The sequence below is a fragment of the Perca fluviatilis genome, chromosome 17 (assembly GCF_010015445.1).
Source record: "Perca fluviatilis chromosome 17, GENO_Pfluv_1.0, whole genome shotgun sequence".
In the NCBI taxonomy this organism is placed as follows: Eukaryota; Metazoa; Chordata; class Actinopteri; order Perciformes; family Percidae; genus Perca; species Perca fluviatilis.
Genome location: NC_053128.1, coordinates 25687229 through 25700237, shown reverse-complemented (window position 1 = coordinate 25700237; position 13009 = coordinate 25687229). Strand labels below are relative to the sequence as shown.

At 41.3% G+C, this 13009-nt stretch overlaps 1 protein-coding gene across 1 annotated transcript in view; it reads left to right on the top strand.

The window, feature by feature from the left end:
* col5a1 (procollagen, type V, alpha 1) overlaps positions 1 to 12502 on the top strand; it is an 83663-nt gene extending 71161 nt beyond the window's left edge. Inside the window, 17 exon segments of the mRNA XM_039779366.1 lie at positions 73 to 126; positions 216 to 269; positions 395 to 448; positions 560 to 613; positions 729 to 792; positions 795 to 823; positions 1009 to 1062; positions 1537 to 1590; positions 1830 to 1937; positions 2666 to 2719; positions 2820 to 2855; positions 2971 to 3024; positions 3130 to 3397; positions 4679 to 4791; positions 6437 to 6505; positions 9315 to 9548; positions 9802 to 12502. Coding sequence (XP_039635300.1) covers positions 73 to 126; positions 216 to 269; positions 395 to 448; positions 560 to 613; positions 729 to 792; positions 795 to 823; positions 1009 to 1062; positions 1537 to 1590; positions 1830 to 1937; positions 2666 to 2719; positions 2820 to 2855; positions 2971 to 3024; positions 3130 to 3397; positions 4679 to 4791; positions 6437 to 6505; positions 9315 to 9548; positions 9802 to 9948 — 1500 coding nt within the window. The 3' untranslated portion in view covers positions 9949 to 12502.
* The last annotated feature ends 507 nt before the right edge of the window (positions 12503 to 13009 follow it).

Genomic DNA, 13009 nt, shown 5'->3' with positions numbered 1-13009 from the left:
ATGTGACCTTAAACTACATCTCTTTTCTCAAAAAAGAAAGTAATGCAAGTTCTATTGATTTATTTTTTTTAGGGGCCGAGTGGTTTCCCTGGTGACCCTGGCCCTCCTGGAGAGCCCGGTCCTGCTGTACGTATGGCATGAGTGAATGCATTGTGCAAACTCTGTTTTTTGGCTGCAATGCAGCATGACTGAGGCTCTGTTCATTTCCTATGCAGGGGTTAGATGGTCCAGCTGGTGACAAGGGAGATGATGGAGAGGCCGGTCAAGCTGTGAGTGTTGTGTTACTTTACCACAACTCTGTGTGCTGAAAAGGATTTCTTTTTGGATAAAAAAATTCAATTTAAATCACAAAATGAATACTGTTTGATTTGTATTTAATTACAATTCAACCTAGGGTTCTCCTGGACCCACTGGAGAGTCTGGCCCCTCCGGACCACCAGGAAAGAGAGTAAGTACTGTCCTGAGCGCTTTTGTCGTTGTCATTTCAAAATGTTATCAATATCTATCTATCTCTTTGTATTGCACAATATTAATCTGTCATTTATTTATGTTCAAATAGGGCCCCCCTGGAGCTGCGGGACCTGAGGGAAGACAAGGAGAGAAGGGAGCCAAGGTAACGCATCCAACAAATACACATTTTCTCTTCACTCAGTACATCAACAATATCATGCCCCCAACAAATGAGCAAGAATCTAATGGTTTGTGTATTCGCTTTTTTTGTGTGAAAGGGAGAGTCTGGCTTGGAAGGTCCCCAAGGAAAGACGGGTCCTGTTGGTCCTCAAGGATCACCTGGCAAGGCCTCAGGGGTATCCCTGGCCCAGTTGTAAGTAAAATGTTTCGTACCGTCACGGCAATTTATTGCAGTCATTGTTAAAACAGCTCACAGAGCAGGTGCACATCGATGGTTTTCAATAAACTGTTGAACATAAAGGAGCCGTGCTATTTATAGAAACATGTTTTTTCTTATGAGCCGGTAATAAACACTGTCTAATTGGTATTTCTTTGCAGGGAGAGCAAGGTCTACCTGGTGCTCCAGGCCCGGATGGACCTCCCGGACCAATGGTGAGTAGAAGTGACTCTTGGCCCTTTGAACCAAAGTATCTTGCATACAGTGATGTGTGAGACCTGATCTGAATCCCCCTCTCCAATAGTGGTGTGAATCTTCACTGGTGTCACGTTTCGATTTGATTTCGATAATCCAGTCAACGATTTGATATTGCTTCGATGTCCCGATGCATCACGACGCGTCACCTCCTCAATATTATTCTATATTGCTACACGTGGTTTTCATCGACAAATTCGAGCAGTCAGATATAAATATGAAGTCCCCTTTTTATTGTATCTGCTCTTAAAAAAAGACACTTCCTGAATGTCGCGGAGTCTGAACACAGCAGACAACAGACAAAAGGCAAACAGGAAAAAAAGCAGCGACTGGAAAATCAGCAAGCAACATCAGCAGGCAATGATCGATTTATGGTCTGTCTGCAGTGATTCATTTCAACACCCCTAATCTCCAATGTGTCACCTCTCTCACAGGGTCCTCCTGGTTTACCCGGTTTGAAAGGAGACTCTGGTGTCAAAGGAGAAAAGGTGAGCCACCTCCCCAGCCGAATGTTTGGATGTAAAGCATTACTGTAGCTTAATACTAGGACTAATGGACCCATTTTCTAACAGATTGATTAGATCTGTTGTTTGCCTCCAGCCCTCAAATCATTACCCTAATGATTAGAGGGTGTGCCGGATAGATGTATTATATGGCTAATGTTTGTGATGGTGTATTATTGACTGTTTTATTGATATTGATGTTGTGTGCTGTTCTCTACCCTCAGGGCCATCCGGGTCTTATTGGTCTTATCGGACCCCCAGGTGAACAGGGAGAGAAGGGTGACAGAGGCCTTCCTGGTCCACCAGGATCACATGGTCTCAAAGGAGACAATGTAAGTACAACTACACTGGAGTCATGTTAAAAGGCCCACGCTTGTTTTTTTTTTTTTTAAAAGTCTGTATGCCAAAATCAGACTGGGAGTGCTGTAGAAGAGTATCTGTGCCAATAATCAGCCCACTGAAAGTGTTTGATAATCCTCGGCGTTGGGGTGTTTTTTATTTTGTACAGGCACAAATGTAGTCACTAGTGTTTACATCCCTCATTCTAGTCAATACTGTTGCTAGAGCTGGGCGATATGGAAAAAAAATTTAAATCAAATATCACGATATTTTTTACCAAATACATCAATATCGATATTGTAGGGTTGACTAGTGGTGCTTTCACAAAACATCAACACAATGAGAGTTTTGATAAATAATCACCAATAATGAGGGTAAAGGCAAATAATAAAACCGCAAGTATAGTTCAGAACATGACATTACTGTAATGCAGCCTTTAAAACCAGGAAAAGACAACACTTGCGTCATATCACGATATCCAAAATTTAAGACGATATTTATCCATCCATCCATCCATCTTCATCCGCTTATCCGGTATCGGGTCGCGGGGGGAGCAGCTCCAGCAGGGGACCCCAAACTTCCCTTTCCCGAGCCACATTAACGATATCCAGCCCCATATATCAATATCGATATATATTGCCCAGCCCGAACTGTTGCATCAGGAATAAACTTCTGTTGTCAGATGTCAGTTATGGATTCACGCTCTCTTTTCTTCCTATAGGGTATTGCTGGTCCTTCAGGTCCACTTGGTCCCATTGGTCCTCCCGGATTACCTGTAAGACTCATCATATGTGTTGTGCTTCAGCATGTGTGCAACCAAATAGCGCGTAATGTCTAGGCCAATATTGATTGCTTTGCCATTTTTGTGCCTTTAGGGTCCCCCTGGCCCCAAAGGAGCTAAAGGTTCATCGGTAAGTGTTTTAGTGACACCTGCACCCCATCAGATAAGGAAAAAGTATCAATCACGACACTTCTGAAAGAATTTGCCACTTAAGATCAAGCATTGCTTTAACTTGTCCTGCTCAGGGTCAAACTGGACCAAAGGGAGAGACTGGTACAACTGGCCCTCCTGGCCCTCCTGTAAGTCAAAGACTTTTCTACTCGATCATCCTTTTTGTGTCTTATCCTTCCAAGTCATAATCTCCATCCTTATCTCTGACTGGCATCTGTCTCTCTCCATAACAGGGCCCCCCCGGCGATGTCATACACCCGCTCCCCATAATGTCTTCCATGAAGGGCCGAACTCGTAGGAACATCGATGCCAGCCAGGTGATGGACGACGCGGCCGCGGATGCCAACTACAAGGACTACGACGATGGCATGGAGGAAATCTTTGGCTCGCTCAACTCCCTTAAACTGGAGATCGAGCAGATGAAGCACCCGCTGGGCACACAGACCAACCCCGCTCGTACCTGCAAAGACCTGCAGCTCTGCCACCCCGATTTCCCCGATGGTTTGTGTTCCACTCTATCTGAAATGAGCCGACAGGTCTATTGGCTAATACTTCCTCTCCACAGATTGTAATTCCTGTATAGAATATCTTGATGTCCCCCTGGGCTTTAGATAGTCTTTTCTGGCATTTTATATGACCAAACGACTCAAATAAATTAGATAACAATAGAGATTTATCTATAATGAAATAAATCATTAGTTGCAGCCCTAGAATCAACCAGCTAATCATCATTACATGCATTTGTTTTGCCACTGACAGGCACAAATTAATAGTCTAAGTGTCTGACAACATTATGGAAAGGATTTCTAAGGAGGTCGACCTTTCTGTTAAAGAGTAAGACCCTTTTATAAACATAAAAACATCTGCGAAATTGTGTTCGCAAAACCCACCAGACTCCATGTAAATAAACAGTAAACAAAATAAAACTGTGAAAAGACACTTTTCTTTCCACTTTTCCAACAATCACAACTCTAGTTTTGGTTGAAATAAAATTCATAGTTTACCAATTTACATATGTTGGCTCTATACATGCTAAAAGTATTGCTTTTTTAAATGGAGTCTGGTGGGTTTAGCGCTAGCAACTTCAGAGATGTTTCTGGTTAAACAGAAATGTCTCAAAGATGTTTTAAAGGTCTATCTCTGAAGGGATCCTTTCCATAATGTTGTCAGACACTTAGAATATTAATCTGTCAGTGGCAAAACGGGCACTTTTGCCCTATTAACTTACAGTACATTGTAGCTTTTTTCGCCGCTGCCGACTGCAGCGATCTCGCTTAATACTGGACCGATGTCAAAGATCGATGTTCCCATCAGTCACTTAGACACAAAAACATAGGAAAAAGGGTTGAAAAAAATGGGAGTTACCCTTTAATACAAATATTTCTATTTCTGTAAAATGTTCCATCTTTGCATGATGTTATCAAACAGCAGAAATTACAAGACAGATTTTTGTTAAATGTCTCTCACTGGGTGTCAACACTTTTAATGCTGATTTTCATAGAAAACACTATTAATTAAGATTTGTGTTGTACAGTATATTGTGTTTCACAAGTTATGTTATGTTTGCCTTAAGCAAGGCATTATTAAACAGTTTTTATTTGTACAACATCTCAGAATATGAAATAGGCTCAACACAGACTGAAAGTGTAGCCGTAGAGACAGGATACTTTTAGCACTGGCCATATAATGTCAGACACTGCCTTGGCCTGAGGGAGTATAGTATAGGCTTCAAATCATATATACCACTCTCTAATTGCTCTCCTGTTGTCTCCATTTCTCCAGGTGAATACTGGATCGATCCAAACCAGGGCTGCTCTCGGGACTCCTTCAAGGTTTACTGCAACTTCACAGCAGGTGGCGAGAGCTGCATCTTCCCAGATAAGAAGTCTGAAGGGGTAAGTCTGGCCGCGTGTACACAAACACTTGCACACACACACACACACGCGCGCGCACAATGGACAGTCAGGTTGAGGAAGAATAAGCAGAAAGGATGGGATTAGCGCTAGCAAGATGATGTGGTATTAATACCTCTATTTCCAGCCTCCAAATGTGGATTTGATTGACAGTAAAGTAACATTAGCTGAATACTCCAGATAAGTGAATGATTGTTTTTTTTCCTCACATCTGGGACTAACTGGCGTGCATATACTGTATAAATTACCGAAACATCTCATGACGGCGCTATTTGCAACAGTAACTCTATTGTAGCTCATGTACCCATATAATTAGCCTCCATGAGATTACTTTGCATGTTGTTACCAATAATACGTGGGTGATGACGCAACAGGGTTCTCTGCATTTCCCCTGAGGGGCCGAAGTTATAAACATGCTTAATCTCAGTTTAATTCTGACAGTTGGTAACCACAGGGAGACAACTCCCGCATTCAAACGCATTTTCTCGTCCATACTATTGTTTCAGTGCCGTTTTTAGATTGAATGCCATTAAGGAACTGTAAAGACTTTTGGCAGGTGGCAGACACGTTGAGAAGATTTTCACTTCATTATGCATGAGTGTGTGGAGGAGAGGAGAGTAGCAGGGTGCTGAAACATTGGGAACACTGTCTTTGACAAGTCGGGGTTGTGTAATAGCACAGTGCTACAGCCATTTTAATGATGACACTCACCAAGCCTCAGAGGAGAAGGATTTAGCTTAAGCTTCGAATAATGAAGCAGACTTTTTATAGAGTGCTGGCGATGGGCTGCTCTGGTTTGTGTCGGGGCTGAAAAGAAAAGCCTGTGCTGACGGTCTTGGCGTAGAGACTGCAAACACACCCACGTGCGTTTAGATTGGCACAGTTATTATAAGAGCACATAGTTACACTGTCCACGCACTGTACAGAATCACAGTCCCAAAGCCAGACACACGATCATGGATTCTGGAAAAAGAGAAAGTCACAGAAAGAATATATTTACTCCTCCCAGTGAAAACAATTGCAGGTCACCTTCGAGGCAGCATGGGTCTAATGTATGCCATCTCCCAGCGCTAAGTGATCTCCAGCTCATCATTCATTAACGCATTAAGCTATTGAGGACAGTTCCATATCAAACCGGGCCATCTAATTATAGAGAAATTCATCATTGTCGTGGCTGAGATCATTAGAGCTGTGCCCTGTTGGCCGATCCACAGCTTTTAATGGCATAACAAAGTTAGTGCACCATGGCTGTACAGCACTAACACTACACAGCAGGGATAGAGGCCTTGCTATAAGAGCTCTTTGCAGGCGATCATTTTGTAATTAATCACTGTGTACTCATGAATTTTTCAGCAGCAATTAGCTGCCAGCTACAGATTGTTCTGTACAAAATGGCATAATGGCTTACTAAAACTTTCTGTACTGGACTGGTTGGTCTGGTTGATCTTACTGGATACTGTTTCAGGTCTGGAAGACTCATCAGAGGTCAAACAGAAGGAGCAAGAGGGGAAGAAGAAAAAAAAAAAAAAAAATGAAGAAGATGGGATGTGTCTCTGTCAGATCTGTTTCCTTTCTTTAACACTGCTGTTTTTCCCTCCTCTGCCTCTCTGTCGATCCATGCCCCCAGGTTAGACTCACATCCTGGGTAAAGGAGAATCCTGGCTCCTGGTTCAGTGAATTCAAACGTGGTAAACTGGTAAGCCCGACTTCCCCAAGTCCTTTTCCCTTCCCTGAATGCCTCTTATATTTTACAGAGCAAAATGGCAAAATGGCCCAAAGACTCGCCAGGCACATGGTATAGTCACTACAAGAGAGGTTCCCTGGTAAGTGGCCCTGCCCGTGGTCCCAGAGTCCTGGCTCCGGTCTGGACTCTGGTGTGCCTGAGGCTCTGCATGGTTCTGCTATGTTTATGCGGTGGCACCTTGCATTTTGGTTGTTGCTTTAATGTGGTGCATGATTCAGAACGAGCTGCACTCGCCTACAGTCCAACAACATGGGTGATGCTCTAAAAAGGAAATGGAGGAGAGGTTTGTGCACCGTACAGGCAAGCTTTGCCGTGGTGAAGCTTTATAATTTGGCATCTAATGGAGTTTAACAAACGGAAAACAATGTACTGCTGTTTCACTGTTTAAATTTCTTGATTATATATCCAGTCTAAGACACCTCTGCTACATTAAGAGAGCATTCCCTAGTGACTGTGTGCCTTGACACTCCCATGACTCAAGAAGCAATATCCATACATAGCTGATTTAATAGTTTGGACAAAAACTCCTGAGAGTGAATACATCACTTAACATTTCTCTTTCTTTCACGTGACACTTTTTTTTTTAGTCCATGCCTCAGCAGGTAATCTATCCTCCACAAGGAGAGAAAAATAAGTATCATTTCTCCTCCGCTGCAGCCATTCAGCTGCACTCACATTCCCAATGTCTCCCTTAAACATTACTTAGATCCGGCAGAGTAGCTCTGAGTCAAAGAGGTCAGGCACTCAGTCACCACCCAGGGGCTTCTGGGTTCTCAGTCACTGTTGACTTGCGGCTGTGATGATGAAGAGGTAATGTTTCCCTGGCGATGTCGGGCTGGATCCACACGCTGCTTGGGGGCGGGGGAAAAGGGGGGGATGAAGAGTGGCTGGGTAAAACAAGAAAAGCATGATGGGACTACCCGGCCACTCTTGAGGATCAAAACATCAGAACCGTGGCACTTTGTTGAGTCGCGATGCCGACACTCATAGACATATTGCAGAACAAAGTCTTCATTGTTTATATCTTGTTATTAATTGGCTAATTAAATCAATCATTGGCGCTAAATTGTTGCACAAATAGATGGAGAAGATGATTAGCTCCATCTGTTAATGTCAAGTTTGAGTGTCGGCACTCTCTGGGTTTGTACGTGCATGTGTGTGTGTGTGTGTGTGTGTGTGTGTGTGTGTGTGTGTGTGTGTGTGTGTGTGTGTGTGTGTGCAAGAACAACAAGTCGAGAAAGACCACATCCTGACTCACAGACGGTCTGCTGCTCTGGCTGCATGGTGTGCATGCGCGCTACTCTCAGTAAGTCCTGTTTGTCTGAAAGACGAAGCGACTATGTGGATCTAATGGATTCCTGATGGTTGGTATGTAGATAGTCAGGTACGGACATTCAACTAAACCGTGACTGGTTCCAAACCTGCCATCTTATCGGTCAGGATTACACAGCGCTAATAATCAGCTTAATTGAACATTTCTCTGATTTTATGTAACATGGGCTGAAAAAGCTAAATTCTAGGTTAATTCTAGGTTAATTAGCAGGCAATTAACGTATCATTACTGCAACATATTTCCTATTAAGATAATTACATTTTCATGTACCGTGACTGGTACATATTTACATATTTTACATAATTACAAAATCAATATTTAAATGAGGGGTTTAGTTATGCTTTTTTTTTTTTTGTACTTTGATGGCATATTTTTTCCACATTAAGCATTGCACATCAGCACAGCTTCCAGGCATTAGACCTTGGAAATATTCTGAGCCCTTCTTACAATCCATATAGTATCATCACCTGATCCATTGTTAATGTGGACTTTGTTCCACGCTCATCTTCACCCTGGAGACATTTGCAGATATTTGCACATTACAGTTCTTAAGCGTAAGGCGGATAATATTCAATATTTTGTATTGTCAACAAATACCTAGGAAAAGGCCAAAACCAACTATGAAGTGATTCTACTAATGGTACGAGAGCGCCAAAACTATTAAAAAAAAAAAAACATCAGTGAGCCACACAGTAGCACTGGCTGACATGTTCCTTTACTGTGAACATAGTCAGTCCTTTATACACTATTCTGTTGTAAATATTCAATAGTAAACTAAATATTTATTCATCCACGGGTTGAAATAGTCAAACAAATGCAATATGTCCTCCTGTTGGAGTAACGTTAGCTAAATCTACAGTGCCCAGCTGTATTTTAAATACATAAATATTTTTGAAACCTTTGGAGATGAACGTCAGTAGGAATGAATGGGCTTGGAGCTGAGTGCCACGCACAGGATAGGTAAGTCGGGAGAGTATTGAGAGACAAACTCACACATTGTTGGTTCTGGCCTTTTCATTTTGACAATAAGAAAAATGATGAGGTCAAAATGCTGTCCTGTATTGTTTTCAGAATTTGCAAATGAAGTTCTGTTAGTTTTGCTCTGATGGCAGAGCATGGACGTTTATTACCTCTGCATCCTTGGATGACACCTCCTTTTTCACAACACTGTTTTCAATAAGAAACACACCCTAGAAATCCAAACCCAGCGGTAAAACAGGAATACAAATCAGTCATAAATGTAATCAACATGGCTCCCAGGAGACAAAAACACTGCACTGTATAGATATGAATATGTTAGGTGAATCTTCATAGGATATTCAGGATATTCGTCCTCTCGGTTTACTCTTTTTTTTTTTTTTTTTTTACACCGGTCCTTTCTGGTGTTACGTTTTGGATGTTCAACTCCATCTGCGTTCCTCTTTGCAGCTCTCCTACGTGGATGCGGAGGGCAACCCCATCAGTGTGGTCCAGATGACTTTCATGCGGCTGCTGAGCGCGGCAGCCAGACAAAACATGACATACAACTGCTACCAGTCGGTGGCCTGGCACGACCAGGAACAGGACAGCTACGACAAGGCCATCCGCTTCCTGGGCTCCAACGATGAGGAGATGTCCTATGATAACAACCCCTACGTCCGCGCCGTGGTCGATGGCTGTGCGGTAAGTCAAAGAGGTGTTTGTGTGTGTGTGTGTGTGCGTGTGTGCGGTCGGTCGGCGGGGTTCCTTTGATGAAAGCTATCAGAAAATGATGTTATTGTTGCCTTTGTAGTGGCACGGTCAATAAGAGCCCTGCAGAAGTGTGTGATGTGTTTGTTTGTTTTATTACTGAAGAATATTTTGTTCACACAATAACTCTCCCTCCCTGCTGTGTCTTTTTTCTTCTTCTTCTTCTTCTTCTTCTCTTCTTCCACAGTTGAAAAGGGGTTATGAAAAGACAGTACTTGAGATCAACACACCAAAGGTGGAACAGGTGCCAATTGTGGACATCATGTTCAACGATTTTGGCGGCTCCACGCAGAAGTTTGGATTTGAAGTGGGCCCTGTCTGTTTCGTCGGCTAAGACTGTTTACTGAACAAATGGAGAAAGAAAAGCATATATTTGTTTTCTCAGAAAAAAAAAAAAAAAAACAATTGAAAAAGAATAGGACAATTCTATTTGTAAAAAAAAAGTAACTTTTTTTTTTCCATAAAGCAACAAGTATGAGTACAATGAGAATACAGTGAAATTCTATAGGAATAGAGGAAAATGAAAAAACCTTGAAACCTCAGTGTGCCTTCTCCATCACATGCACGTTTTGAAACTGGATGTCAGATCCCGCCTCCTACACAACACACTCGCACACACACACATGCAACCCTAGCCCCATGTCATCACACTTGATTTTTTTTTTTTTTTTTTTACCCAAACAACGAAGGCGACCCTGAGAGCTGCAGCCGTTCCAGACGGTCGCAGTATTTGCCAATGACTCCATCTTATTTGGCTCTTTTCTTTTCTCAAGTTCTGATCTCATGTTTTCCCTCATCTCCCTGGCTTTCTTTTCCACTTGTCTTTTGTTTTTTGTTTTTTTGCTCATTCACTACGGGAGCTTTGTTTGTGCATAATTCTCTCCCCCATTCCCTCGGAGTGGACCTTATATATATAAATATATATAAATAATTTTAATGTTTGTAAGTACATTTTGTATATTTTTCCTGGTAATGTTTATTGCTTCTGGCTTCAAAACATGCATGTGACTTTATGAATTGAGGTAGCAGACGATAACACCTAAATTGTAGAAATATATCGAAATTGAGGAAATTCGACTTGTAAATTGAAAAAAAACAACAAAAAAACTAATTGGGAAGTCCTGTCTTGTTGCAGTTGTGGAGCACACCTTGTTGTAATTTAAGAACAGAATGGAAATAAAAGACGAGAACAAGCTCTGTGATATTATGTGACAGTTTGATTTACGTAACAAACAAACAACAACAAAAAAAGAATACATTCCTCCTTTTGTGCCCTCTGAACAGAACACCCACCTCGGTGGTAATATCATTAACTTAATAAACAGCTTCTATTGTTTTTTCCCCCTCAAATACACATCTATCTGACTATGCAATGGGAGATGATGTCACATTTAAATGAAAAACACAAAGAAATCAAAACCTAGGTGCTATATTTCTTTCTTCTGTGGTGCTATGTATTTTTCTAGTATGTGTTGTTTGAATGAAAGGAAATTTGTGGTGATGATATTCCATCACCAGCAGCCCCTTGACTCTCGTAACCACCACATCCAACGTAGGTGGATCTTTGCTGCATCCCTTTTTTTTTTTTCTTTTTTTTTTTTTCATGTCCATTGGTGATGTTTGAATGCCATTTCTCTACATATCCACTCACAGATCAGTGCAGCACGGCGGCGTATGTTATCTTCTGCTTCAGCGGAGCGCACGGATAAGAAACTTGTACCAAATGTTGGAATGACATGAGGAAACTAAGATGGTGCTGTTGGCTTTGCATTTCATTGCTCTAAGGCGCTGCATTATAGCTCTTGCTGTTGGATCATCTGGGCCACATCAACGTGATGGGAGTTGAGAAGTGGACATGTTGTGATTGGGCCAAAGCAACTGTAAAGGATATAGTCCAAAGTTTTGTTTTCGGTGTTTGAAATCCTAACCCCTTCCACCAAAGGTTTTCAGGTATATGTTTAGCTTTAAGGGCCACGGAGGCTTGAAATCGTTTTAGTTTTGTATTTACTTTCTCAATTTTGCCACAGTAGAAGCAGGTCACTAAATTAGCCAGATGAAAGCGTTTGCTGATGCAGCGTCAACAGTTGCTTGTCGGTCTACTATTTTTTTTTTCTTTGCCCTCGTTGTAATTATGCTCTTTGTTCAAACTATGCACTCTCTATGCTTATGACCACTAGTATCTACCACAGAATCTTTACAGCCCTTCATGCATAGGATTGTTTTGTTTCCTTTTTTTTATTTTGTATCTTCAAATATGTGACTTGAACCGTTTCTGTTAAAGATAACATGCTTGTAGATCTTTGGCTTTATTTTTCATTGTGATGCAGTACACCCAAATTTAACACTTTCCTCTCAAATAAAAAGGAGAAACAATTTTTTGTAAATTTCCAGAACCAGCAGTGATGCTGCCATTGTTTTTGTTTCGTTTTATCTTGTAGATTTCCGTTTGTCTGTCTGTTTGTTTGTTTTCACAGTCTTGTCAAACCTGTGTAAGGATAAGAGGATAGAAGTTATATTGGTTTTTATGTCAATAAATTCAAGTTTACTGTGGCCATCCACTCTTGTATGTCTTTTGAAGCATTAAAACCTATCTGTATGCATGAAATTGTAAAGTTTTTTTCTCTTGTTGCAATTTTGTAGAGTGACATGTTCTCCGGCCCACGTTTTATTCATCAGGATACATCCGTTTTTTTCCATGCTACAGATGAGTAAGGTCATGTCCACAATTGTGAAGTGAAGACAAAATGATGAACTTGTAACTCTACCAAAGCCAATGTTCGTTTGTAGTATATTTATTGTATTATTTAAAATAAAAAAATAAATGTTAAATGATACCATAGTGTGTAAGTGTAAGAGGCCCCCTCTTTACATGCACACAGGAAAACAAACGTTATTGTCGAAAGGTTATTCATTTACCACATGCTATTTTACACAACATATGAGCTCTTTTAATGGAGCCTTTCAGGATGTGTTGGCCAAATCTTTTAAATATATATAAAGTCCTCATGTTAACCTCTTGGCTGTGTGCGTGTGTGTGTGTGTGTATATGTGTGTAAGAAAGAGAGAGAGAGAATGTATATTGAAGGTTTAGACTATTTAAACTCTAAACAAATGAGTGGATGTCTGTTGCTGCATAACAGGTAAGGCTACTATTACTGTAATTGTACTGCCACGGTATGTTTTAATAGTGTGAAACTACTCTTGCTCCACAGATGCTCCACAAGAAAAAAGTTCCCAGGCTGCATCCGTGATAGGACACGCAGTCATCCGCTGATGTCTCCAACAACAACAAGAAAAGAATCTTCCTGGCTAGGCATTTTTGGACAGCTACTGTACATAGGCCTACTTTTATCACTCCATGCTCATTTTTCTACGCTGCCTGCAGCGCATTATGA